Genomic DNA, 26,842 nt, shown 5'->3' with positions numbered 1-26,842 from the left:
CCAGAAGTGTGATCTTAAGCAAGTTACTAAATCTGTGCTTTAGTTTCTGTAAAATGGGGGTAGTAATGATTCTTAGCTCATAGGATTGTTGTGAGGATTAAATGGATTCTTATTGTGAAATGCTTAGAATAGTGCTTAACATGTGGTAAATACTTATTAGATCCCAGTAAAGATTGAACAAGGAAGTGTGGGAAGGTCAAGGTACAGCTAATTTCAAGAGCAGTCGAAACCAGGAACTTACCCATTTCTCTCTCTCCTTTGTTTCTACTTTCTTTAGTCACTTCCATTCTCTCTTATGAAGGCTGACCTTGTCCATATGACAAGAAACAGAGCCAAGAACAGAAACTGAGTTTTATGCGTTAAAGCTTCTCTCACTGGAAAAGAATGGATTCATTCAGTTTCTTAGGCGAATACTTTGATTGGCCTGACTTGGATTAGGTACCCATCCCTTGGTCAATTACCAGAGTGGGAGGGGAATGAGATACTATAATTGGCCCATCATGGGTCACATACCAGTCTCTAAACCAATCACCTGTGGCCAGAATATGGGGACCTTATGGCGAAAAAGTTCTAAAGTCATAGAGATCTGGATGCAGGAGGCAGTTCTCATCCAGAAAGACAATAACCTAAAATTACCTACTATCATCTTTATGTAGTGTACATGTCTTATTTCTCTAACAAAATTGTAAGCTTCTTTGAAGTACCAATCATGCCTTATATTTTGCCTTCTTTCATAATTAAGGATTTTTAGCAGGTATTTACTGATTGATTTATTGTCATGTAGAACACACTGGGTATCATAAGAGACAGAGGAAGAACCACTGTATTAGAAATCTGGAGAAATGGTTTCTGGGTCTAACTTTGCCATCTCTCTGACTTTCTATAATATGATGTAGCAAATTAAGATATTAGAATAGGTAATTCCTAAGATTCTTTTCAACTCTAAAATTCTATTAATTTTATCAGGATTACATTCACTAATTTTAAAAAAATAATTTTGACTTTTACTTTAGATTCAGGGATACATGTGCACATTTGCTACATGGGTATATTGCATGATGCTGAGTTTTGGGGTAGGAATGATCCCATCACCCAGGTCGTGGGCATAGTACACAATAGGTAGTTTTAAACTCATGCACCCCTCTCTTCCTCCCTAGTGTCTGTTGTTCCCATGTTTATATCCATGTGTGCTCAATGTTCAGCTCACACTTACAAGGGAGAATATATGGTGTTTGGTTTTCTGTTCCTGCATTAATTTGCTTACGATTATGGCCTCCAGACCCATCCATATTTCTGCAAAGGACGTGATTTTGTTCCTTTTTATGGCTATTCCAAATTTTCTTTATTTGATCTACCATTGATGGTCACCTGGGTTGATTCCATGTCTTTGCTATTGTGAATAGCGTGATGATGAACTTACGAGTGCATGTGTCCTTTTGGTAGAACCATTTCTTTCCTTTTGGTATATACCCACTAATGGGGTTGCTGGATTGAATGATAATTCTATTTTTAGTTCCTCGAGGAATTTCCAAATTGCTTTCTGCAGTGGCTGAACAAATCTACTTTTCTACTGACAATATATAAGTGTTCCGTTTTCTCTGCAGCCTTGCCAACATCTATTGTTTTTTGACTTTTTAATAATAGTCATTCAGACTGGTGTGTGATGGTATCTCATTGTGGTTTTGATTTGCGTTTTTCTGACTACTGGTGATGCTGAGCATTTTTTTCATATGTTTGTTGGCTACTTATATGTTTTCTTTTGAGAAGCATCTGTTCATGTCTTTTGCCCACTTTTTTTTTTCTTTTTTTTTGAGATGGTGTCTCATTCTGTTGACTCCAGGCTGGAGTGCAGTGGCACGATCTCGGCTCACTGCAACCTCTGCCTCCCGGGTTCAAGCGATTCTCTTGCCTCAGTCTCCTGAGTAGCTGGGATTCCAGGTGTGTGCCACCATGCCCAACTGATTTTTGTATTTCTACTAGAGATGGGTTTCACCATGTTGGTCAGCTGGTCTTGAACTCCTGACCTCGTGATCTACTTGCCTTGTCCTCCCAAAGTGCTGGGATTACAGGCGTGATTGCCCACTTTTTAATGGGGTTGTTTTTTGCTTGTTGAATTGTTTAAGTTCCTTATAAATTCTGGGTATTAGACCTTTGTCAGATGCATAGTTTATGGCATTCACTAATTCTTAATTCTTTTCAATTATTGATTAGCTGGTATTTTTAACACTCGTGTTTAAACAAAATTATTTTTTAAAATCCTGAATTTTTAAATGGCAGTCAGACTTCTTATATAGACCAGAATTCCTCTCACATCTGTTTCTTTAGGCGCCAGCACCTTCCTCCTAGGTTGTTACATAAATGGCTTCCTCCTTTTCACTTTTGCTTTTCTTCTCATAAGCAGAAAACCTGGGAAAAAATAAAAATAAAAACAGAAACAAAAGTAATAATCATAGACTGAGAGTTTGAAATACCCTGAGTCACTTTCATGACCTGAAAAGTTTTGAAAGGGGCTCTTTGGAAAGAGTTTTGGAAGTTTGGAAAAGGGCTATTATGGGTTAAATCTTGTTACCCCAAAAATTCCTATGTTGAAGTCTGGACCCCTAGTACTTCAGAATATAACTTTATTTGAAAATAAGGCCATTAAGGATGTAATTAATTAAGAGATTATACTGGTGAAGCTCCTATTTCAATATAACTAGTGTACTTATAAAATGGAGAAATTTAGACACAGACCCTCAAATAGGGACGACACCATGTAGACATGAAGGCAAGGGATCAGGTGATGTGTCTATAAGTCAAAGAATGCCACAGATTGCCAGCAAACTACCAGAAGCTAGGGGGAGAAAGGAATGGAACGAATTCTGTCTCACAGCCCTCAAAAACTCAGAAGGATTCAACCTGCCAACACCTTAATCTTGAACTCCTAGTTTCCAGAACTATGAGACAATAAAATTCTGCCATGTTTGTGGCCTTCGTTATAGCAACCGTAGGAAACTATACAGAGACCAAAATTTTGCTCCCTGATCATTCTTTAACTTTGTAAAATTTTGTTAACTGAGTCTTTGCCTTAATTATAGAGCTTAGAATTACAAAAATCTTGGTTGGAACCAAAATTTTCCCCAAAGAACCAGAGACTCGTCAGACAACTTCCACCTCATAACATTAAAAGGAAAATGTAATAGATTCTTAAACATGCAATTAAAGCACTATGGTTCCTTTTCACAACTTTTTAAGGACGTAGAAGCAACACTTTCTCTTAGGTTTATTTTTGGTTTTTGATTCTGGGGAATCAATGGGGGAAATCTAATTATTTACTCTAGGCAAATGTTTTTGTTCTTTGGTCTAATTAGAAGCGATATCTCATACGACAAGTACGAGTAGACCAGTGCTACTGGTGCTATTTACTGGTATCATTAGTAGTTCCAATACTACTGGCACTATTAACTCACCTCACTCCCTATCTATCAGCAAAAGGCCTTGATTCCTACTTCACAAAGAATATAGAAGCTCCTAGACATGAACTCCCTCAAATGCTTGCCTTCATGACTATTTCTTTCCTTAATCATCATAGAACACTTATCATTACCTTTGTAAAGGGTAATCTCTGTGCACTTGTGCTCTTTATCCTCCATTCTCTTTCAGTACTTTCTTGATGTACTATTTGTCTCCTCTCTTTTTTATGTCCTCTTCTCTACTGGTTTCCTACTCCTCCCCCTGCCCACCCCCACCAACATAGAAAAATGATACAAACCTTTCTCATCTTAAAGAAAATGCAGTAACTTGGACATATCGTTACATGCGAAAAACAATTTGAAATACTTATATTGCTAGATATTTCTGTAATATTTGAGGTTGTTGCTGATCATCCCTCTTTGTTGAAACTGCCCCCTTTCTTGGTTTTCATGACGCACTTCTGATTACATTTGCAAAACTCTGGCCATTCCTTCTCAGTCTAGCTCACAATGCCTCTTCTTGTATCCCCTCCTTAAATGTTAGCTTTTCTCAGAGTTCATTCTTGGCTCCCTTCTATTCTCCCATTTGTGTTCCAGTTGATGATCTCCCTCCCACACATGGCTTCAGTTATCCTCTGTATGTTGATGATGACCAACTACACATCCAGCTCAGACTTCTGAACAGCAGCCCTAGGTGCAAGAAGTGGTAGAATATATTTTCAAAGTGTTTAAAGAAACAAATTAAACCTAGTATTTTTAATTATCACTTACATATTTGCATGAAGTGGATACTAAGACTCAGACCACCTAACACACATGTTTTTTTTTTTTAAAATTTATTTATTATTATTATACTTTAAGTTATAGGGTACATGTGCATAATGTGCAGGTTTGTTACATATGTATACTTGTGCCATGTTGGTGTGCTGCACCCATCAACTCGTCATTTACATCAGGTATAACTCCCAATGCAATCCCTCCCCCCTCCCCCCTCCCCATGATAGGCCCCGGTGTGTGATGTTCCGCTTCCTGAGTCCAAGTGATCTCATTGTTCAGTTCCCACCTATGAGTGAGAACATGCGGTGTTTGGTTTTCTGTTCTTGTGATAGTTTGCTAAGAATGATGGTTTCCAGCTGCATCCATGTCCCTACAAAGGACACAAACTCATCCTTTTTTATGGCTGCATAGTGTTCCATGGTGTATATGTGCCACATTTTCTTAATCCAGTCTGTCACTGATGGACATTTGGGTTGATTCCAAGTCTTTGCTATTGTAACACACATGTTAAAAGCACTGTTGGAGGAAATAATCCAGTTAGAAGCAAATAAGATACAGGAAATAAATATCAGTAAATAATTTAGTAAAATTTCTTGTCTAAAGTAAAGAATAACAACAACAAAAGTATATCAGTGTTTAAACTTTAGAAAACACCAACATGAGTCAGGTTGGTGTTGGAGTCCAGAGAGACAAAAGAGCTTACTAGGGCATATCTGTTGAAAATGAAGGGGATAAGAAAAATAGAGCTACTGACAAGCTTTAGAATTCTATTACTGTAGGAAATAAATCAATGAATACTAAAGATAAGAACACATCTTAAGTTGAGAAAAATACCAGAAGACTAAAAATCATAATGTGTAATTTTCAAACCAGCAGAGTAAAACTCAACCTATCCAATAGATGTTAGGAAAGGAGGGAAACAGAAGAAACACAAAGGAAATATGTAAAATGAAGAAATAAATGCAAGAAATAAATAAATAATAATAAACCTTTGTGAATTAGTTAAACTCACTTCTAGTAAGGCAGAGACTCTCAGTATAGATTTTTAAATGAGGCAATAGTATAAGGTTCATAGACAAATATTTTAAACGATAATGTAACAATTCCAAAATTACCTATGTGTAAAAGAAAATGTATGAAAGTTAGGATATTTGTAACAGGTAATGAAAAAGAAAAAAACAGTTGACTCTAAAATATTTTATTCTGCCTCATTATAACTTTGCTCCATAGCTCACTAGCTCAAAGACTGCCAACTCTGTTTTACAGAACTCTTTGTCTCTAACTTGATTGCTCTCAATATGTCCTGCAACACAGTCTAAGTAAAAATATGATCCACACCTGTTGCTGCTTTTCACAATCGTTATCCATTGCCTACAGGATAAAAGTCCAAGATCGCTGTCATGTTATTCAAAGCCTTTCCTGATTTGTGTTGGCTACTTCCCTATTGCCTCTGTACCTTTGACCCTCTTATTCTCTCCTCTTCATGCTTTGGGATGAAACATTTGCACTTTTCTACATAAAGCATTGTAATTCTCATTTATGTACCTTTGCCTATTTGAATCTTTCTGGCTGGAATTTCTTTCTTCCTTCTTTATCCATCAAGACTTTGAGGAGGTACCACCCTCTCCATGATACTGTCTCCTTTATGCTCCTATATTTATATGACATTATATTACATCACATTACATTACTTTGTTGCTTTATCCATATCCCCTACTAAATTGTTAACTACTGGGAAACAGGGACCACATGGTCCCTCCTCCAGCACAGTGCCTGACATGTGGTACAGATTGTTCTCCATGAGTAGATGTATCCCAGACAACAAATACTATGTCTCAGGTGCTAGACAGTGTTAGACTCAGACCAAGAGATAAGAAACAAAAATTTAGGAAATAGGTTCTGTGTACAAAGGTTACACTAAATGATTTAGTTAGCTCGAAAGGGAAAATAACATAAACAAGTTATTTTCTGAAATTTTATTGTACTGTATGAGTATTATACTTAGGCAGCACTCTGATGGTTGCATGTGACAGAAAACCAACTCAAATAAGTTAGTTAAATGTACAGTATATGTAAAAAGTATTGGGCATGTCTCAAATAGCATCATAAAGGTGAGGCTGCCCCTAGAGCTCAGGTTCAAAGGGAACCGGGAAAACTGGGGATATGAATGTAGCCAGCGTTCTGACCATCTCTTGGTCTATAGGCCTCACCTCTTATACCAGCTTCCCTCTTTCAGCAGGAAAAATGGACAGAGAGGAGCCCCGAGCCTTACAACACGTAGTTTTTCTGTCAGAGACATTGATCTCCTTCACTGGCTCCTGTTGAATAAGTCCTGGAGAAGAGCTCTGATAAGCCTTCTGAGTCAGGTGCCCACCTAGGGTGAATCAGTGATAGCAAGGAGGGAAGGGGCAGATAGCCAAAGGTATGAGAAGTGGGGCAGTCTCACGCAAAATGATGTCCTCCAGCATCATCTGGAGCTTATTAGACATAAAGAATCTTGGGGTCCTGAACTTACTGAACCAAAATCTACATTTTAACTAGCTCCCAAGTGTTTCATGTACACACTCAAGTTTAAGAGGCATAGAACACATTAACCAGGAACAACAGTTCTCTATTTTTTCTGAGACTGGGAAAATTAGTACTGATTTTAAATTGTAGCAAGAGGTATTGCAAGGAAATGTTTGTAAGATTATCTTGTGTTTAAAACATAGAATACAACAGTATCTTGAAAAGTTTTGGAATTTTCTTTTGGAGGAAATTTTACAGAGAAATATTCGCTATTTTTCTCTGGAATAGTTTGCCATATATGCAAAGAAATAGACATTCAGACTTACTTTACTCTCTCATCATTTCTATAATAAATTACCTATTTTTTTTTTTTAAACAAATTCACCCCAGAGACTAGATACTGGCACCTGGAAATACCTATTTCTATAGCAGTGACTTATTTCCTCTTTGGGCCTCACACTAATTATGTTTTCTCTACATGATATTGAGACTCCGTCTCAGGGAGGAAGGGAGGAAGGAAGGAAGGGAGGAAGGGAGGGAGGAAGGGAGGGAGTAAGGGAGGAAGGGAGGGAGGGAGGGAGGGAGGGAGGGAAGGAGTTTCTTAAATTTACCAATCCTTTTTGCTAGCTTATTCCAGGTAAAGTCTAGAAAATGCTTTTTTTTTTTTGAGACGGAGTCTTGCTCTGTCGCCCAGGCTGGAGTGCAGTGGCCGGATCTCAACTCACTGCAAGCTCCACCTCCCGGGTTTACGCCATTCTCCTGCCTCAGCCTCCTGAGTAGCTGGGACTACAGGCACCCGCCACCAAGCCCGGCTAGTTTTTTTGTATTTTTTTAGTAGAGACGGGGTTTCACCATGTTAGCCAGGATGGTCTCGATCTCCTGACCTCGTCATCTGCCCGTCTTGGCCTCCCAAAGTGCTGGGATTACAGGCTTGAGCCACCGCGCCTGGCCAGAAAATGCTTTTTGACGGTAAAGAATTTGTTCTTTGGTTGAGTGGAGCAAAAACATTTTTAAGAATCAACTATTCTCTTTATCTTCTCTGCATATCAGAGCTTTAAAAAATCAGATTGTGTCTTTGCTATTAGTCAAAACGAAGGTTGATTACAACAGATTCCCAAAGGATTAAAGGACAGTTCCAAAGAATATTGACTTTTTACACAGAATTGTTTATGTCACTTATTGTTGATGAATTAAATTATAATATGATAGATGTTTTTTCTATAGTAGTTTTTTTTTTGGTGAATGGTTTAAATCATTTCAAGTGGTGATTTTTTTTTTCTTTTAAGAGAATGGGCTGGGTAAGGTGGCTTACACTTGTAGTCTCAGCATTTTGGGAAGCTGAGGTGGGAGGATCACTTGAGGCCAGGAGTTTGAGACCAGCCTGGGGCAACATAGCAAGATCCCTGTCTCTATTATTAAAAAAAAAAAAAAAAAAAGATAGAAAAGTGGTAAGAATTTAAAGCATCTAAAACCACTTTTGGGATTCTGATTCAAAGTCTCACTAGATTCTCAAACCGTCTAACCCACAGTGACAAAGATTAGTAAGATGCCAGTTCTCCTGATTTAAGAATCTATTCAGCAGTAAAACAGAACAACAAAACAAAAAACTCCAACTCACTAGACAACTATGTCTAGTGTCCAACTCACTAGACAACTATGTTAAATTAGCAAATTTGATTGACACGCCTTATCTGGTGTTAAAACAGAAAAACAAAACAGGCAAGCAAGCTAGGCCATTAACTACATACTTTAAGTTAGTAAATTTGATGGACGCACAGTCATAAAAATTCCAAAGTCAATAGTTATGTTGAGAATAGTCCCTTGAAACAGTTCCTCCCCGAATCCATAGAAATTTCCCCTGATTGGCCGGGCGCGGTGGCTCAAGCCTGTAATCCCAGCACTTTGGGAGGCCAAGACGGGCAGATGACGAGGTCAGGAGATCGAGACTATCCTGGCTAACATGGTGAAACCCCGTCTCTACTAAAAATACAAAAACCTAGCCGGGCGCGGTAGCGGGCGCCTGTAGTCCCAGCTACTCGGGAGGCTGAGGCGGGAGAATGGCGTGAACCCGGGGGGCGGAGCTTGCAGTGAGCCGAGCTCGCGCCACTGTACTCCAGCCTGGGAGGCACAGTGAGACTCCGTCTCAAAAAAAAAAAAAAAAAAAAAAAAAAAAAAAAAAAAAAAAAAAAAAAAGAAATTTCCCCTGATTTCCTGGTTCCTGGAAATATAGGTAAGGAAGGTACACAGGACATTGAATTAAATACAAAATATTTCCTGCATGTGGGACTTTGGCTACACAACAAAATGTTAGATCTTTAATGAAAGCATTAAAAATTATTTTCTGAAAAGTAAAATGCAAGAAAAAAAATGAATAATGTTAGATGTTCATCAGATAAACTAAAATGTTCCTGAAGTTACTTGTACTATTACTCTAGAAATATTTACAGATTATCTTGTCTGGGTCAATTGCTTTAGTTCTATCTGCCTACAGATAGAGTTCACTAACACAGAGATGGATCCATGCATAGAGAGGGTTCAAAGTAGCAAAGCTGTCTGGGTTCAACTAACCCAGTGCTTTGTCACTAACTGGCCGTATGACCTTACTCAACTTGTTGAATCACTCTTTGCCTCAGCTTCCTGATTTGTAAATACAGATAATAATATAATTGACCTAGGGTTTCTGTGAAGAAAAATGAGATAATACAGGGGAAGCTCTTAGAGTAGTGCTTGACACATGGAAAGTGCTTAGTAAATAGTAGCAATTCTTAGTATTATTACTAAGTAATAATAAGTATTTTGTTATTATTCTAAGTATTCTGTTACTGCTATAAGGAAAGTAGTTTTCCGCTTCTTTCTTCATCCAGCAAATAATGTCTTGTGAATAGCATTCATATAATTGCGACTGTGTTTCTGGAGTGAGCCTGCCAATGAATTAACCTGAAAATGCTTCTTGGCTATAGGGACTAAAGCTGTTGAACATCTGAGGCTTGTACAGTGTTGGCTCAGTTCATGCAACTAAGCTTCCTTCAAGAGGAAATATAATAAACTGGTGAAAGAGATTGGCTTCCAGAGTCAGACTAACTCTGATTTACATACTGCTTAAGTCACTTACCAAATGAGTTTGCAGGCAAATCATTTAACTTTCAGTCTTAGTTGTCCATCTACACAGCCTTTTGATAAGACATTTCTTCCCCTTAGTGGGCCCAGGGCCAGTTTCAAGGGCATGAGAGTCATGTGTAGTCACTTATGGCCCTGCACTCAAGGGGTCCTGTGCTTGGTTTATTCCTCTGCTTCAGGTGTCTTAAAATTCTTAATAATTTTATCTTTGAATTTGTGTTTTATAAGGGAACTCTGATGGGACAATAGAGGATGTGTGTAACTAGTGGAGATAGGTGTAATATGCGTATTTGCCATTCTGTACTGTGCCATTTGCATACAGGTTCCTGATGGCTAATGTACAAAGAATTCGGGTAGACCTAAAATGCATGGAAAGTCAGTGAGACTCAAAGTACCAGATAAGCATGCCATTTCTAGGACTGAGTAAGCAGGTGCCCTGACATCTTGAGACCACACTTTCAGTTCAAATCAGAACTTTCTTCAAACACAGAAAGAAAGCAACGACATTCTAAGAAACATAAATGACCATGCGATTCTACCTATCCTTTCTTATTTGTGTTACTTCCCTGTATTTGCCAATTACTTGTGCTGAAAATGATGACATAGAAGGAAGAAGATGAAGCAGCCCATATTTCCTTTTCCTTTCAGTCTTTTCTTATTCATCAATCAGCTGAAGGTAGAGTGTGTTGGTAGAATGTGAACATATTAAGTGAAATAAAAACACTTGAGCCAGTTTTATGCAGTATTTTCATTGTTTTGACAAAACAAAGTAAGTATGCATGTACAAGCTACAAAATACAAATTGTGTATTCAATATACAAGTTAAAAGTTCTTACATTTGTGTTTAAAACTGGAACCACATAATGTAGATGCATGGTGAAATTCATATGAATACTTTAGAGTTATAATTTTTCTTTATGTAGAACATTAAATGACAAAAAAAAAAAAAAAAAAAAACCATGACAAGCTGAGATGCACTGTGGAAGAAAGAAAAAAGCTTTATATTTTACTAACTTTAATAACACTTTTTTTCCTGATGTTTGAATAAGGCCTTGGTCCTGCATTTTCATTTGGTACTGGCTCCCCAAAATTATGTAATATGTCCTGTCCTCTTTCGATGGAGTGGAGAGTCCACAGGATCAAGGGGTTGTGACACCCAGTGTGTGTCCTCCCAGAGCCCCACATTTCTGGAACATGCATAACATACCCAACCTGAAATTCCCTGACAAATGACTCATCCTCCTTCCATGGTCTGTGTGTGCCACAACTGACTTGGGTGCCAGGGCCAGTTCTTCCTAGGGAAGATTGTGACAAAGGTATGTATACTTTCAGGTTGGAAAGATGGAAAAAGGTGGCTATTGATGTGGTGTATGAGCTGATGAGGCCACACCCATATGCATGAGGCCCGTTGGGGTTTGGACTGTGGGGTGGAGAAAGATAGGAAGAGGGTGAACCATGGCCCATCTGTTCCTGAGTTGTCATGTCCCACCATCACACTAAGAGGTTTCCAAGAATTTTAAATTTGAACCTCGCCTTCCAAATCATTATGAAGGTATATTTGTCAAGATAGGAGATAACACATTGTAACACCTTGTAGGCCTGATTTATAATGTTTGCATATTTAGACACATGGTATTTGGATCTACATTTGTCCTCTTGCCTCAGGACACTCAAATATTAGTGGAAGGCCTAGATGTGAATATGGGAAGCACTTAGTGTCTGGCACTCAGTAAAACAAAACAAAGCAAAGAAAAAACCAGGAAATGGTAGCTGTTATCATTATCAGATACAATAATTAATGATAATGATAATAATATCACACCATTTTCTTCTCGGTCAAGGCTCTGAGTTTTGTTCACCTCTCCCTCCCCCTGCACTTCCCCCCTTCAGTTGGTGTGATGATGGTGGTAGTATTTTGCTTTCCAACCCTCAGATTGTATCTGAGGAGGGATACCTTTCTCTTCATAGACTGGTTGCCTGGATCCTTAAAGTGCTGCCTGGGGTCCCACTTCCATGCCCCATGAGTAGGAGTAGTGAATTCCTGTGCCTGCCTGAATCACACATGAACTGAATGTGCCTTCTGGAGTTTGAATTGTGCTGTCCATTGTACAGGTCATCACTCTTTTTTAGTCTCCCCTCCCCCTTAAGAATTCTGAACTTCTTTGAAATTTAGGAAAAGGTTTATCTCTAGAAACAGCTAAAATAGGTTAGGAAGACCCATTTAACATGTTTTCCTTTTGGCATGTGGGCTCAGGAACTCAGTTAAATAGATTTTTCTCAAATACAGTAACTATGCATTGCTTGGGCTTTTTAATTGAATAACTTTCTTGTCCTCATTATTTAGTTCTTACCTGGGTTGTTAAATGTTACTGTCTACGTGAAATTTTACTGTAAGCCTCCTTGAACACTGCTTTGTTGATTTGTCTTCTCTTTCTTAGTTTAATGAATTACTCTAACACATTTTTTTGGGAAAGATTTTGGCATTTCTTTAAAAGTCTGAAACTGTGTAGAATTACTTGGAGGCAATGAAAATCTATTGAAGCCATATGTCAGGTGTATTTTTAAAGTATAATTTAAAGATTATAGTGCTTATATTTTCTTTTTATTTGTTATGTTCTGGGCAATGATTTTTTTGGATTCAACTCCAAAAGCTCAGGCAACAAAACAAAAGTAGACAAATGGGATTACATCAAACGAAAAAGCTCCTGCACAGCAAAGGAAACAAATAACAGAGTGAATAGGCAACCTGTGAAATGGGAGGAAGTATTTGCAAGGCCATACATCTAATAAAGAGAGAATATCTAAAATGTAGAAGGAACTCAAACAACTCAATAACAAGAAAACGACCTGATTAAAAGACAAGCAAAGGGCCTAAATAGACATTTCTCAAAAGAGGATGTATTAGTCAGGGTTCTCTAGAGGGACAGAGCTAATGGAATATATAAAGAGGATTTTATTAAGTATTAACTCACACAATCACAAGGTCCCACAATAGGCCATCTCCAGGCTGAGTAGCAAGGAGAGCCAGTCCAAGTTCCAAAACTGAAGAACTTTGAGTTTGATGTTCAAGGACAGGAAGCATCCAGCACGGGAGAAAGATATAGGCTGGGAGGCTAGGCCAGTCTTACTTTTCACATTTTTCTGCCTGCTTGTATTCTAGCTGCACTGGCAGCTGATTAGATTGTGCCCACCCAGATTAAGGGTGGGTCTGCCTTTCCCAGCCCACTGACTCAAATGTTAATCTCCTTTGGCAACACCCTCAAGGACACACCCAGGATCAATACTTTGTATCCTCCAGTGAATCAAGTTGACACTCAGTATTAACCATCCCTTGTCCACTTGAACCCATACACATCTCCTAAGATCACACATAATCTTCAAATAGAGATAATAATAAGGTCATGATTATGCCTAACATAATGCAACTGTCCTTCGTACAACCGGAATGCACCAATCCCCAACCCAAATACTGTTACACAAAGTTAATGATACTTAAATGCTGATGTGAAGTCAATAAATCTTATGTCACATGATAAAGGAGAAAGGAAGTAAAATGAAGATATTTTCTTGGTGTAAGTGTATACATGTACAAACATGTTTTTAACAAAAGAAGGAGGAAATACTCATGACAATTATAGTCCTTGTTTCTACAGCTGGTCCTGTTGTGGTAGCTGATATCGATGACTACCTTGTTCTACTACCCATTTTGTATCCCATTTGCTTTCAGCAAGCACCTCAGCAGGCATGGTTTTTTCCCTAGTGGAGTGACCCAACTCTTCATTCCTGAAGGGCCTGGGCCATTTGTAGTCCTGCCTGGATTGGGCTGTTGTACTTTCCCATTGACCTTAATCTCAGGGCACGGTAATACTAAGAGAAGCCCTAATGGATCTCCTGTATTCCATACATATTCTTCCTTACCTCTGTTGTGGAGTGGTGGACTGATTTCATCTTGATAGTCTGGGTCAATCACCCCAGCCAACACTGTAACTCCCTTCTTAGCCTGTTGACTTAAAGGTAGAGGAGCCCAAAGTGTCCAGGTGGCAATCTTAACTTCCAGTTTAATTGAATCATTGTGTCTCCTGGTGGCAGCATTCCTCCCTCTGGAACTAAGACCTCCAGGCCAGCAGAATGTAATGTCATGAGAACAGGAAACAAAAATTTTGCTAGTAAATCACTAGGGGTGATGGTGAGCGGTGCGACTTCCACTTCCACCCCTTGATTCCCGGACCCGTGAATCCTGGCTATGGGAGAAACAGTACCACATGTTGGACGCTGATTCAGAGCATACACGGCCTTCTGGAGACCTTTGCCTCAGCCCTGTAAAGTATTATCACCTAGTTGGCTTTGTAATTTTGACTTCAAAAGGCCTTTCCACCATTTTTTCAATCCAGCTGCTTCAGAACGTTGGGAAACATGGTAAGACCAGTGAATTCCATAAGCATGAGCCCACTGCCACACTTCTTTGACCATAAAATGAGTACCTTGGTCAGAGGCAATGCTGTGTGGAATATAACAACGGTGGATAAGGCATTCTGTGAGTCCATGGATGTAGTCTTGGCAGAAGCAGTTCATGTAGGATAGGCAAACCCATATCCAGAGTAAGTGTCTATTCCAGATAGACACTTATTCTATCCAGTGAGGACAAACCTCTGCCCCTTCCATGATGGAAGAGGTCCAATATAATCAATCTGCCACCAGATAACTGGCTGATCACCCCAAAGAATGGTGCCATTCACACATGGAGGGCTTAGTGTGGGTGTCTTCTGCTGGCAAATTGGGCACTCAGTAATGACCATAGCAGGTCACTCTTGGTGAATGGAAGTCCATGTTACTGAGCCCATGAGTAACCTCCATCCTTGCCACCATGGCCACTTTGTTCATGGGTCCACTGGACGATGACAGGGGTGACTGGGGAAAGAGGCTGAGTGGTGTCTACAGAATGGGTCACCTGGTCCACTTGATTATTAAAATCCTCCTCTGCTGAGGTCACCCATTGGTGAGCACTCACATGGGATACAAATATCTTCAGTTTTTGACCACTCAGAGAGGTCTATCCACAAACCTCTTCCCCAGATTTCTTTGTCATCAATTTTCCAATCATGCTTCTTCCAAGTCCCTGACCATCCAGCCAAACCATTGGCTCCAGCCCATGAATCAGTATATAATTGCACATCTGGCCATCTCTAATTTCAAGCAAAGTGCACAACCAGGTGAACTGCTGGAAGTTCTGCCTACTGGGAAGATTTCCCTTCACCATCTTTCAGGGATGTCCTAGAAAGGGGCTGTAATGCTGCAGCTGTCCACTTTCAGGTAGTGCCTGCATATTGTGCAGAATCATCTGTGAACCAGGCCCTAGTCTTCTCTTCCTCTGTCAGTTGACCATAGGGAACTCCCCATGAGGCCGTTGGTGCAGACTGGAGGAGAGAAGACAAGGTGGCAGAAGTGGAGACCATGGGCATTTGAACCACTTCCTCATGTAACTTACCTGTGCCTTCAGGACCTACTCAAGCCAGATCACATTATATACCACTTCCATTTGATGATGGAATGCTGCTGTGCATGATCCACTTTATAACTAGATGGATCAGAAAGCACCCAGTTCATGATAGGCAGTTCAGAGAGCATGGTGACTTCGTGACCCATAGTCAAATATTCAGTTTCCACCAAAGCCCAGTAACAGGCCAAGAGCCGTCTCTCAAAAGGAGAGTAGGAGTAGTTATCTGCAGAAGATGGCAGGGCCTTGCTCCAAAATCCTAGAAGCCTCTGCTGTGATTCACCTATGGGGGCCTGCAAAAGGCTCCAAACAGCATCCCTATCTGCCACTGACACCTCAAGCACCATTGAATTTGCTGGTCATATGGCCCAAGTGGCAGAGCAGCTTGCACAGCAGCCTGGACCTGTTGCAAAGCCTTCTGTTCTGGACCCCACTAAAAACTGGCAGTCTTTCGGGTCACTCAATAAATGGGCCGAAGTAACACAGAGGACATACAAATAGTCAATAATACGTGAAAAAACTGGTCAACATCACTGGGGAAATGCAAATTAAAACCACAATGAGATATCACTTAATACCTATCAGAATGGCAATTATAATAAAGACAAAAACCAGTTGTTGGCAAGGATGTAGAAAATGGGGAACCTAGTATACCGTTGATAGAAATGTAAGCTAAGACAGCAATTATGGAAAACAGTATCGAAGTCTCTTAAAAGACTAAATTGCCATATAACCCACAAATTCCTCTTCTGGGTACATATTCAAAAGTTTTAAAATCACTATGTTGAAGAAATATTTGTACTTCCATGTTCATTACAGCATCAGTCACAATAGCCAAGTTGTGGAATCAATCTAAGTGTCCATCCATATATAGAACATTTTCTTTATCCATTCATCTGTTTGGATGAATGTATGTGTATCTGTATATGCATACATGTACAGCTGTATATATATATATACATATATATGTACACCACATATCTATATATTCACACAGTGGAATACTATTCAGCCTCAAAAAAAGAGGTTATGTTGTGACAACATGGATGAACCAGAAGGCCATTATTCTAAGTGAAATAAGCCAGGCACAAAAGACAAATGCCTTATGTTCTCATCTATATGTGGAAGCCAAAAAAGTTGAACACATAGAAACAGAGAGTAGAATGGGGATTAACAGAGGCTGGAGAGTTAGGGGAATGGGGAGATGTTGGTCAAAGTATATAATGTTTCAGCCAGACAGAAGGAATAAATGATAAGAATTTAAGGTGATGGATTTCTTAAGGTGATGGATTTCTTAATTAATTGGGTTCCATCATTCCATATTTTTTGTGTGTGTGTGTGTGTGTATCAGAATCATTTTGTACCTCATAAAATATATATAATTATAACTTGCCAATATCCAACAAAAAGTTAATTAGAAAAGAATTTGATCCCTAGAGGAATTCCAGAGTATACCTGGAAGTAGATTTTGCCCCGTATGACTAATTCCAAGATGTAGTAATATTTGGAGAAACAGAGGTTTGATTAGGGTTATTTTGCTTCATTTCTTTCGCTTGCTTTTCTCTTCTTATTTTATACATATACCCAGACACCATTAAAGTAAAAGGATCACTTTCTCTGGCAGATACCACATGTGGATTAGGTATATGTAGCATGAGTTCCTATAATATGTGCTTCCCCTGAAATAGACCCTACATACTGTGCATTGCTTTGTTTGTTTGTTTTTAACTTTTATTTTAGGTTTGGGGGTACATGTCAAGGTTTGTTACATAGGTAAACTTGTGTCATGAGGGTTTGTTGTACAGATTATTTCATCACCCAGGTATAAAGACCAGAGGACAATAGTTATTTTTCCTTCTCCTCTCCCTCCTCTCACCCTCCATCCTCAAGTAGACCCCAGTGTCTGTAGTTCTCTTCTTTATGTTCACGAGTTCTCATCATTTAGCTCCCACTTATAATTGAGAACATGTGGTATTTGGTTTTCTGTTCCTGCATTAGTTTGCTAAGGATAATAGCCTCCAGCTCCCTCCATGTTCCCACAAAAGACAAGATATTGTTCTTTTTTTAATGGCTCCATAGTATTCCATGGTGTATATGCACCACATTTTCTTTATCTAGTCTATCATTGATGGGAATTTAGATGGATTCCATGTCTTTGCTATTATGAATAGTGGTGGAGTTAACATTCACATGTGTGTGTCTTTATGGTAGAATGATTTATGTTTCTCTGGGTATATACCCAGTAATGGGTTTGCTGGGTCGAATGTAGTTCTGCTTTCAGCTCTTTGAGGAATCACCATACTGCTTTCCACAATGGTTGAACTAATTTACACTCCCACCAACAGTGTATAAGTGTCCCCCTTTTCTCTGCAACCTTGCCAGCATCTGTTATTTTTTGACTTTTTAAAAATAGCCATTCTGATTGGTGTGAGGTGGTATCTCATTGTGGTTTTGATTTATGTTTCTCTAATAATTAGTGATGTTGGGCATTTTTTCATATGCTTATTGGCTGCATGTATGTCTTCTTTTGAGAAGTGTCTGTTTATGTTCTTTGCCCACTTTTTAAAGGGGTTGTTTGTTTTTCTCTTGTAAATTTAAGTTCCTTATAGATCTGAGCATTGTTAAGTGTCTGTTGTCTTCATTGTACTTTAGTTGGCAGAAACCATATAGCTTATTACCCATTGTAATCTTAATGTCTAACATGGAACTTGGAATACAATGTGGGTACTTTAAAAATATTTGCTGAACAGATAAATGAATGTCTCAAGCACACAGACAATATGCTAAATGCAAAGCTAGAGGATATCAGGGCAGGTGTGTTAAGAGGGTAAGTAGATGTGGGAGTTGAAGGAATTGTCAAAGGAGGACTTGAAGTGACACCCCAAGGCATATAGGGGCCATATAAAGAAAAAGATAATGGACCAGGTGGAAAGAAGCAATCAAGTGATGACAGTCATCATGAAATTACAATATCAGTTCAGTGGAGTAGGAAGTGAACAGCATGGAGGGTTAGGAGGTTGTGGCCAGAATAGGATACTGGATTTTAAGATTTCAGAGGTGGAGTTGTTTCAGGTCATTACTAGGTCAAAATGTGGCCTTAGCTGTACTTGGTCAAACCACATGGAATTGCCAATATTCGAATTTTTCACTTATAAAGAGACAGTTTTATTATTCAAAAATTTTAGTGGAGGTGGGGTGACAATCAAGGACTTTTGAGGCTGAGATATTAATTGACTCATTCATATAGATTCTGATCCCACTCAGAGTGATTTTAAGAGGTGAAGGGAGAAGAGTGTTGTGTCTAGCTTGGGTGAGGATGGTAGATAACAGTGAAGAGAAGGGATAAAAAACAGCATAGATCAATGACATAGGATGGAGGCTTTAAACAAACCACATTAGATCATAGGGGTAACAGCCTAGCTTGGAAGTTGCAAAGGGGAGCTTGGAGAATATTTCTCCCTACCCTCTTTTGATGCTGGATACTTGGATATCAAGCGAAGTACCAATGTCTGGGACAGATTTACCAGATTTACTCACTCACTCAATTGGCTTATCAGAAACTAAAGAAACTAAGGCCATTGTGAGTCAATGATGGCATAAGGCAAAAATTTGGCTTATTTTATCTCCTTTGACAATGCAGATCCATTTTGCAATAAACTTTCCTATAACCCAGAGTACATAAGAATGCTTTTTCTTTGTTGTTCTCTATTTTCTATCTTATCTACATGATGACATTTATCTCTTCTCCGAAGTCACATGGTAGGCCTCTCTGCAGGTTACTACCATATCCCATGCTACATTTCTCTAAGTTAACCTAAATGGGAAATTAAAATCTCAGTGAGTGACTTATTGGAAATTTTCCAGGCGAAACCCATGGCAACCATGTTCTATGAAGTTGGGACCTCAGACTCATTTGTCACATGGGGCAGGTAAGTGGCCTTCTCATCAGGTATGTGCTTGGTTTGGTTTTGTAACATTCAGAAGAGGACTCCAAACTGACCCTTGCAGAGCCTATAGCTTGCAGTGAACACCAAGAATGAGTTATCAGACGATTCCAGCTGAGTGGAGCGGGGACCACTCTTCTGAGAGAGAGTGTCACCCCAGAATCTATCTGCCAAGTATTTATTGAAAGGGCTTGTTAAACTACAAACATCCACTAGATGGCCTTTTGAGGTTGGGTCGTGAGGCATCTATGGCCTTGTAAAAGCTCCCCAACTGCATTCTCGGGAGGCTGTTTTCAGCGTTTCTTATGACACACTCCATTCCTTGTCCTGTTTTGAGGGTCAAGGAGTTACATTCCCATGCACAAATATCATACACACAGTGCCTCAGTATTTTTCCATGCCCCCAACCTCAAATGCCTTGTACACAAGCTTGAATATATTGCAATGCACCCCCAACAACCCTGTGACCATTTGGCTGGCAAAGCAACTGGTTGTGCCCTCAATAAACAGTACTGACTTTGGGAACATCAGGGTCTTCATAGTCTTGGAACTCTCTACTGTTCAGTTTTTATAACAAATTTGTATGTAAGAGACATGGGTCCTAGGAAACAGCCTGAAGGACACGCAACCCATTCACTCCAAATTTTACCTCTGGGGCAAGCTCAAGAGCTAATTGCTAGGCCCGCATTTTTGGGGTCCCTGTATAATTGCCTTTCCTGAACGATGCTGTGGTGTTGCTCCTTTGGCTTACTGTGAAGGATGTAATTAGCACTATATTAAACTTGTTGTTATGATTACTGTAAGGATGCTGCTGCAGCCCCTTAACATCACAGTGCCCTAATAAACTGAGGATCCATAGATAAAACTTCTCCTGGGTCTCATGACTAGGAAAAGCCATGCTTCTCCTGAGCTGCTTCTGGCTTGCTTTTCACTATAGACTCTGTTAATCTTGTTACTATATACTCCTCATTTGTCCTACCTACTTGCCACAAAGTGAAATATGTGATTTGGCTATAGCAATTGTACAGAACATTGTATTAGGCATTTGATGTGGTGATTTTTCCTTTATTTTTTTTCCCCCATGCATTCTTTATAGGTTTATAGCTGACCACTTCTTCTAGTTTTTATTATATATTTTATTTCTTTATTTTTATGTTTATTGCATGTATCACTAAGATGCCTCAAATCTGGTTTTGAAATAAGAAAGGTCTACACATAAAGAAATTTGGGGTGACACAAAAACGATATGCTAGATATTTTGTTTTCAATCATAAAGAAAGCCACCTACTTCTTGAACTCATTGTGCTAATAACTGAGAACTCGAAACAATTTTCACAGGAATATCTACTCCTGCAGGCACTGGAATCTGTGACTAGTCCTTCACGAGGACTGCCATACTGCTAGGCCTACACTTGCAGCCCTTTTTCCTCTTCTCCTTCCCCTTTCATCTGTCATGCTACCGGCCTTTCTCACGCTTATTAGGGCCTTCATGTGGTTCTCCAAGACCCCCTTCTCAAGCATCTCTCTGAGCATTTCTGCCTCCTGACTTCAAAAATAAATCCTCAAATGCTCTCTTTAGTGTACAGAAAAAAGGCCAATGCTTACTTATCTTTCTATCCTTAGAACCTAGCATTGGCCCAGAAAATAATAAACAGCTGGTGTACATTTGTTGAAAGAACTGAATTACATTAAGTAAAGTAATGCATATAAGGCATTAGTTGGGCCCTTGGACGAAGTACACAATAAATATTTTTCTCTCAATCACTTTCCCTTCACACCTGGCCTGAAGCTACCTTTCCCACCTTATCCCCACTGCCATGGCTTAAAGCATTGCTAACTCTTGTAATTTCATGCACATAACATTCATTTTTGTGCCTAGAGAACTTTCATTATACTGTTCTTTCTTTCTTCAATGCCATCACTTCCTTAAATGCACCATCATTGCTCAAATTTAGAGAAAATAAGACATGTTCCTGGTGATGCTGGTCCAAAACCCCTATATAACAAGTCATGACTTTTATATTTAAATAATTTAGTTTGGTCTTTCCTTCACCAAAAGAAACCAAACAACTTTTAGCAACTCTGTTAGATTTACGCAATTGCATGTTTTTTTTAAGGGGCAAAGCTCCTTAAAACAAATAAAAACATTCTTCCATTTATCGATGCAAGCCCTGTTTCTTTCTAGTATTCAAATTCATTAATAAAAGACTCAATGATTATTAAATTTTTGGATTTGAATGGATAGTTTTTATGCATATATACCCAGTTGTTTAGCATTTTATTTTATCGCCCCCTACAGGAAATCTAAAATACATTTAGTATATCGCCCCCTACAGGAAATACATTTAATATATCGCCCCCTACAGGAAATCTAAAATACATTTTAGAACATTTTATAATCAAAAAAAAAAAAAAAAAAGGATGAATGATTTATTTTATTTATCTCACAAAAATTCAGCCCTAGCCTATTGACAGCTGCAGTTCTCCTATCCACTTCCACATAATTTTTAAAATGTGAATGCCAGGAATGGTGCTGTTGATACTAATATTAGGACAAGGAGCAGATGTTTCATCAGGACTAGGTGTCTCTGGCGGAGTCTGTGGAGGAATAAACAAAGATACTCGTGCAATGTTGGATATTTCTGATTTTAGATCGACCTTATCAACAGCCTGAATAGCAATGAAAAGATCTGTGCCATTTTCAAAAGTAATGTTTTCTGGTTTAAACAAAAAGACTTCCTCAGAGTTGGCTTCCTTTGGGATGAGAGCAGTAGTATTCACTTGAAGAGATTCATTGAACTTATCTCTGAGATCAAGAATACTTGTACTTATTCGAATGATATACTTGTGAGCTAAAAAGAAAAAAGAAGAATGTGACTTCAATTCTGAAATCTTAAAGAAACTTCCTAAGCTGTAGAACTTTAAAAAATATTTAAAAAGCTTTAAAAGTCTATTAGAAATTATATCATCACCCCATAAGATTCCCAAATAAATGAACCGATGGTCCTATTTACAAGGGTCACTATCTCTTTTACATTCTTCTTTGTATATAATGACACAGTGATAAGCGTAAAACTGGATTGGGCATGACTTAAAGCCTTGGGCAGCATTTCTGGGCATAGTGCCTGGCAGAAAGAACAGGTTGTTTAAAAAATGTTTATTATTTTATTATTTATAGAGGGAGTTTGCACCAGTGCTTCTCAAACTGTAATGTGTGTACAAATCACCCAGGGATCTGAAAATGCAGATCTGAAAACACTTTCTAACAAGTGTTCATGGTATCCGCATGCTGTAGTCCGCAGACCGCACTTTGAAAGAGAAAGTCTGATAGCACCTGAGGTTCCTTCCAAAAGAGCTCTGCTCTATAGACATCTATGCTCTATTCCCAGTTCTTCCCCAGGAGTCACTGCTCCCCAGAAAATGGAGTTTGTCAAAGGACAGTTTGGCAAGGTTTCAGAAACTAAGTGAGGTTTACCTTTCCTGGCTGAAACCTCTTACTCCCAAAGTATACCAGTTTTTCAGGTTTTAAATCTCTCTTCTTTAAATACATTTATCCCTCATTTCAAAGGACCAGCAAGATCCCTCCTGCTTTCTGCCCCCAAGCATCAGAACACGGCTGCCTGCCTCACCCGCTTCTGCTCCTCTGCTTGGCTGGTAAACTCCTTTACAGGGTCCACACCAGGTTCAGCTTACCTGTTCCATGGTCATAATCATCCCCAGGAGCTGTCCAAGTCAGATTAATGAGACTGTGCCCGTGAATTTCCGCCTTCAGGTCGGTGATTTGGCAAGGTGGGAAGAGATCAGGTATGGGAGCATTTGGGACACCAGAAGCCACAAATGAGCCTCCCGAGGATGTTCTGCTGAAACATACTTGCTTGCGTTGAACATCGTCCTCAATTTCAGGTCTTGGTGGATTCCATTGTATTTCATCTGCATTAAAAAAATTATGCAAAATATGGTAAGCAACATCACTAAATGGTGATATCTCCGTCTGTTTTATTATCAGATCACCCTCTTCCTATTCCCCACTTCTGCTTCTTTCCTTCTGCACACAGAATTAATTTTAAATATTTGGAGACAAGACCCCAAATACAGTTTCATCAGAGGGAAAAGAGCAAACAGAGAATCATAGCTTTTGATCTCTTAAGATATTTCCTGGATATTTAGTGGAATAACCTTTTGGAATTTATTTTCATGACATTTGTCCTGAAATTGCTTCTTTTCCCATCTCTTTGCCCATCCTGATCTTGTCTTTCCGCAAGATCAGTTTCAATACTACCTCTGTTTTTCCTTTCCTTTCCTTTCCTGTCCTGTCCTGTCCTCTCCTCTCCTCTCCCTTCCCTTCCTTTCTTTCGTTTTTGTTTTTGGGACGAAGTTTCGCTCTTGTCATCCAGGCTGGAGTGCAATGGCGCGATCTCAGCTCACTACCACCTCTGCCTCCCGGGTTCAGGGGATTCTCCTGCCTCAGCCTCCTGAGTAGCTGGGATTACAGGCATGTGCCACCACACCGAGCTATTTTTTGTATTTTTAGTAGAGATGGGGTTTTACCATGTTGGCCAGGGTGGTCTCGAACTCTTGACCTCAGGTGATCCACCTGCCTCGGCCTCCCAAAGTACTGGGATTACAAGAGTGAGCCACTGTGCCCGGCCTAAATACTAACTTTGTTTTAAACCTCAGACTGCCTCAAGAAATGTCTTCCACCTAAATAATTGTGTGGGTTTCATTATCTTTCCTATTTATTTGGCAACTAATCAACTGGACCTTCAAGAATGCCTTGATTGTTTATGCATATTTCTTTCACTTTCTCCATGTTTGTGTTTCATGTTTCTTATTAAATTTCAGTTTTTAATGAAATGTTTTATGTTAGAGGTTCCAAAATTTTGTGCTTTTGAAAGACTTCTGATTTTCTTAGTAAATGCATGGGAATCTAGTTATTGTAGTAATTCCAATTTCATTCACATTCTTGTCAAAGATAGGTATAAAAGTAATCCTGGAATTTAAAAAATACCCTGGTCTGTTCAATCTATAGAGTTCTCAAGTTCTCTTTTCTTTTCAATAAAAATATCTCATAAGATCCTAACATGGCATTACTTAGAATTTGTTTTCTCATAAACTCTACCTCTTTATAAAATTTTTATCTGTTAAAGACCATTTAATCTTCATACCCATTAATCTGGTCTTTGGCAAAGATGAAGTGAATGCTCTAGTAGGTTCAGGGTTCATATTGAAAGCACCAGTAGAGACTGCCATTAAGGCTTATCGAGGGATAGAGGGAAGAACATGGCCTACTGTTATGCCAGGCACTAACACTATTAGTTATATGAACCCATAACCTCTCTAGCTTCTGTTTCCCCATCTTTAAAAATGGATACTTACAAGAATGAAATGTGTTACTGTAAGTAAAATGCTGTGATAAGGCTAGACTTAGTCACTTAACCAGTCCCCTTCTGCCTCCTTCCCCTAACTCAAAAAGCAGTGGCATTGGCTGGGCGCAGTGGCTCACGCTTGTAATCCCAGCACTTTGGGAGTCCGAGGTGAGCAGATCACAAGGTCAAGAGATCAAGACCATCCTGGTCAACATGGTGAAACCCTGTCTCTACTAAAAATACAAAACTTAGCTGGGCATGGTGGCATGCACCTGTAGTCCCAGCTACTCGGGAGGCTGAGGCAGGAGAATCACTTGAACCCGGGAGGCAGAGGTTGCAGTGAGCTGAGATCACGCCACTGCACTCCAGCCTGGCGACAGAGCAAGACTGTCTAAAAAAAAAAAGAAAAAAAAGAAAAAAGGCAGTGGCATCTTTTAAAACATTTCCCCTCTATTATCACCTCTGCGTGAGGGACACCATGTGTCTCTGAATCCTCTCTTCACTAAGCACACAGCCAAGTAAAGATGACAGTGGGAAGGTTCTCAAAGGAGCTCTTCTCCTTCCCCCACACCAACATCAAGAAAAAGCCTGCCCAGGACAGGGTGGAGATTGATGGAAAACTAGTCTGGGAACCCACTGGGACACAAACTTGGTCTCAACTCCTTCTCTAGTCCAGGGCAAGTGTTTGTAACCAAAAGTGGTATGGGACTGTCTGTTTCATGGACATAATTTTCTCACCTGCTTACACGTGGGCTCAGTGTGCTGGCCCGCGTGAAATTCATCTGCTATGCTCCCTGGTCTGAGCAGGAGGAGAAAAGAGGAAAGACAGACAGTGGACTTGGATAATGATATTGATGTAGATAACAAACCCTAAATTATTGCTTTTTAAATTCTGTTTAAATGATTCATTAGGATAAATTAGAAATGCTTCAATGGAAAGAACTTCATTAAAAATGTTTTTAAAATAATGATAAAATCTTTATTAAATACTATTTACCAGTAACAGTTTGTTAGATGTGTTATTTATTCTTTGTGACCATACTATCGGGTAGCTGCCATTATTATCCTTATTTTACAACTGAGGAGAGTGAAGTACAAAAAGATTACACAAAATACTGTATTTGATAGAGGGCTGGGCTTTGAAGTAAGGCAGTCAAAAGCTGTGTTCTATCGAGTGATTTTCAGCTGGGGGCTAGTTTGCCCCCCTAAGGGACAGTGGATGACATATGGAGACATTTTTGATTGTCATGACTAGGGAATTGCTATTGACAAATAATGGATAGAGGTTAAGGATGCTACTAAACATCCCACAATGTGCAGGATAGCCCTCCACAACAAAGGATTGTCTGGCTCAAAATCTTAGTAGTGCCAAGGTTGAGAAACCCTGATTTAATCATGCACCATTCTGCCCCACGGGCTTAATAGTTTCCTCTTGAAACCAATCCTTTTGCACAAGCCAGGTGTGTTATTACAGATTACTTACCATTCTCAATCCAGCCAGGTATGTACATTACTCCACTCTGCTGGGGTATCGCTCTCCGTCTGACTGGGTTAACTCCTCCCAGAGCCCGCACTTTTACACTGTATCTACCATTCGTGTCATAAGTTGTGAAATACCTTGAGTAGACACCGTCATCCTTAGCAGCATCAGCACCTTGATAAAGAATGAAGGAATTAATAAATATCCTAAAGGTAACTGGGAGGGTATTTGTATATTTCCAACTCATATGTAGGCTAAGAATTTTCAAAGCAACAAGAAATTCATCATTAGCTCCAAGAGACCTTAAGATTTTGGTGTGTTGAGGGTGAGGCTTACTTCTTTTATCACTGTGTGTGTAGTGTGTGTGGTTTTAGGTATACATTCTGTCTTCTTGAATTGTTGACTTTTTTAATGAAATCTAAGATGATATCGTTTCTTTGTTACACCCAACATAGCACAAGGTAACTAGTCAATAAGTATCTGTTGAACTAAATTAAACTGCTATATGTAACTGTGGAGGAAAAAAATGTTTTATGGTTATTTAATAAACTTCATGACTTCTCCCCAGGGTAGATTTAGGTGGGAAATTCATTCACAGGATTCATTCTAGTAAGGTTACTTGCTTCACAGTAAGAAGACATGTTTTTTTCTAAAAAGAAATGTAGAATTCTCTTTCTCTCTCTCCCCGATAGACTTCTTAAAGA

The 26,842-nt window shown here is 39.2% G+C and overlaps 1 protein-coding gene across 1 annotated transcript in view; it reads right to left on the bottom strand.

The window, feature by feature from the left end:
* Positions 1–21,524: 21,524 nt before the first annotated feature.
* CLCA1 (chloride channel accessory 1) overlaps positions 21,525–26,842 on the bottom strand; it is a 33,309-nt gene continuing 27,991 nt past the window's right edge. Inside the window, exons 13-15 of the mRNA XM_025394071.1 lie at positions 26,142–26,312; positions 22,986–23,222; positions 21,525–22,144 (exon numbers count right to left, since the gene is read on the bottom strand). Coding sequence (XP_025249856.1) covers positions 21,753–22,144; positions 22,986–23,222; positions 26,142–26,312 — 800 coding nt within the window. The 3' untranslated portion in view covers positions 21,525–21,752. The remainder of the gene's footprint in view (positions 22,145–22,985; positions 23,223–26,141; positions 26,313–26,842) is intronic.

The sequence above is a fragment of the Theropithecus gelada genome, chromosome 1 (genome assembly GCF_003255815.1).
Source record: "Theropithecus gelada isolate Dixy chromosome 1, Tgel_1.0, whole genome shotgun sequence".
Taxonomy (NCBI): domain Eukaryota; kingdom Metazoa; phylum Chordata; class Mammalia; order Primates; family Cercopithecidae; genus Theropithecus; species Theropithecus gelada.
Note: the sequence above shows the minus strand (reverse complement) of the source record. Positions and strands in the feature narration are given on the sequence as shown.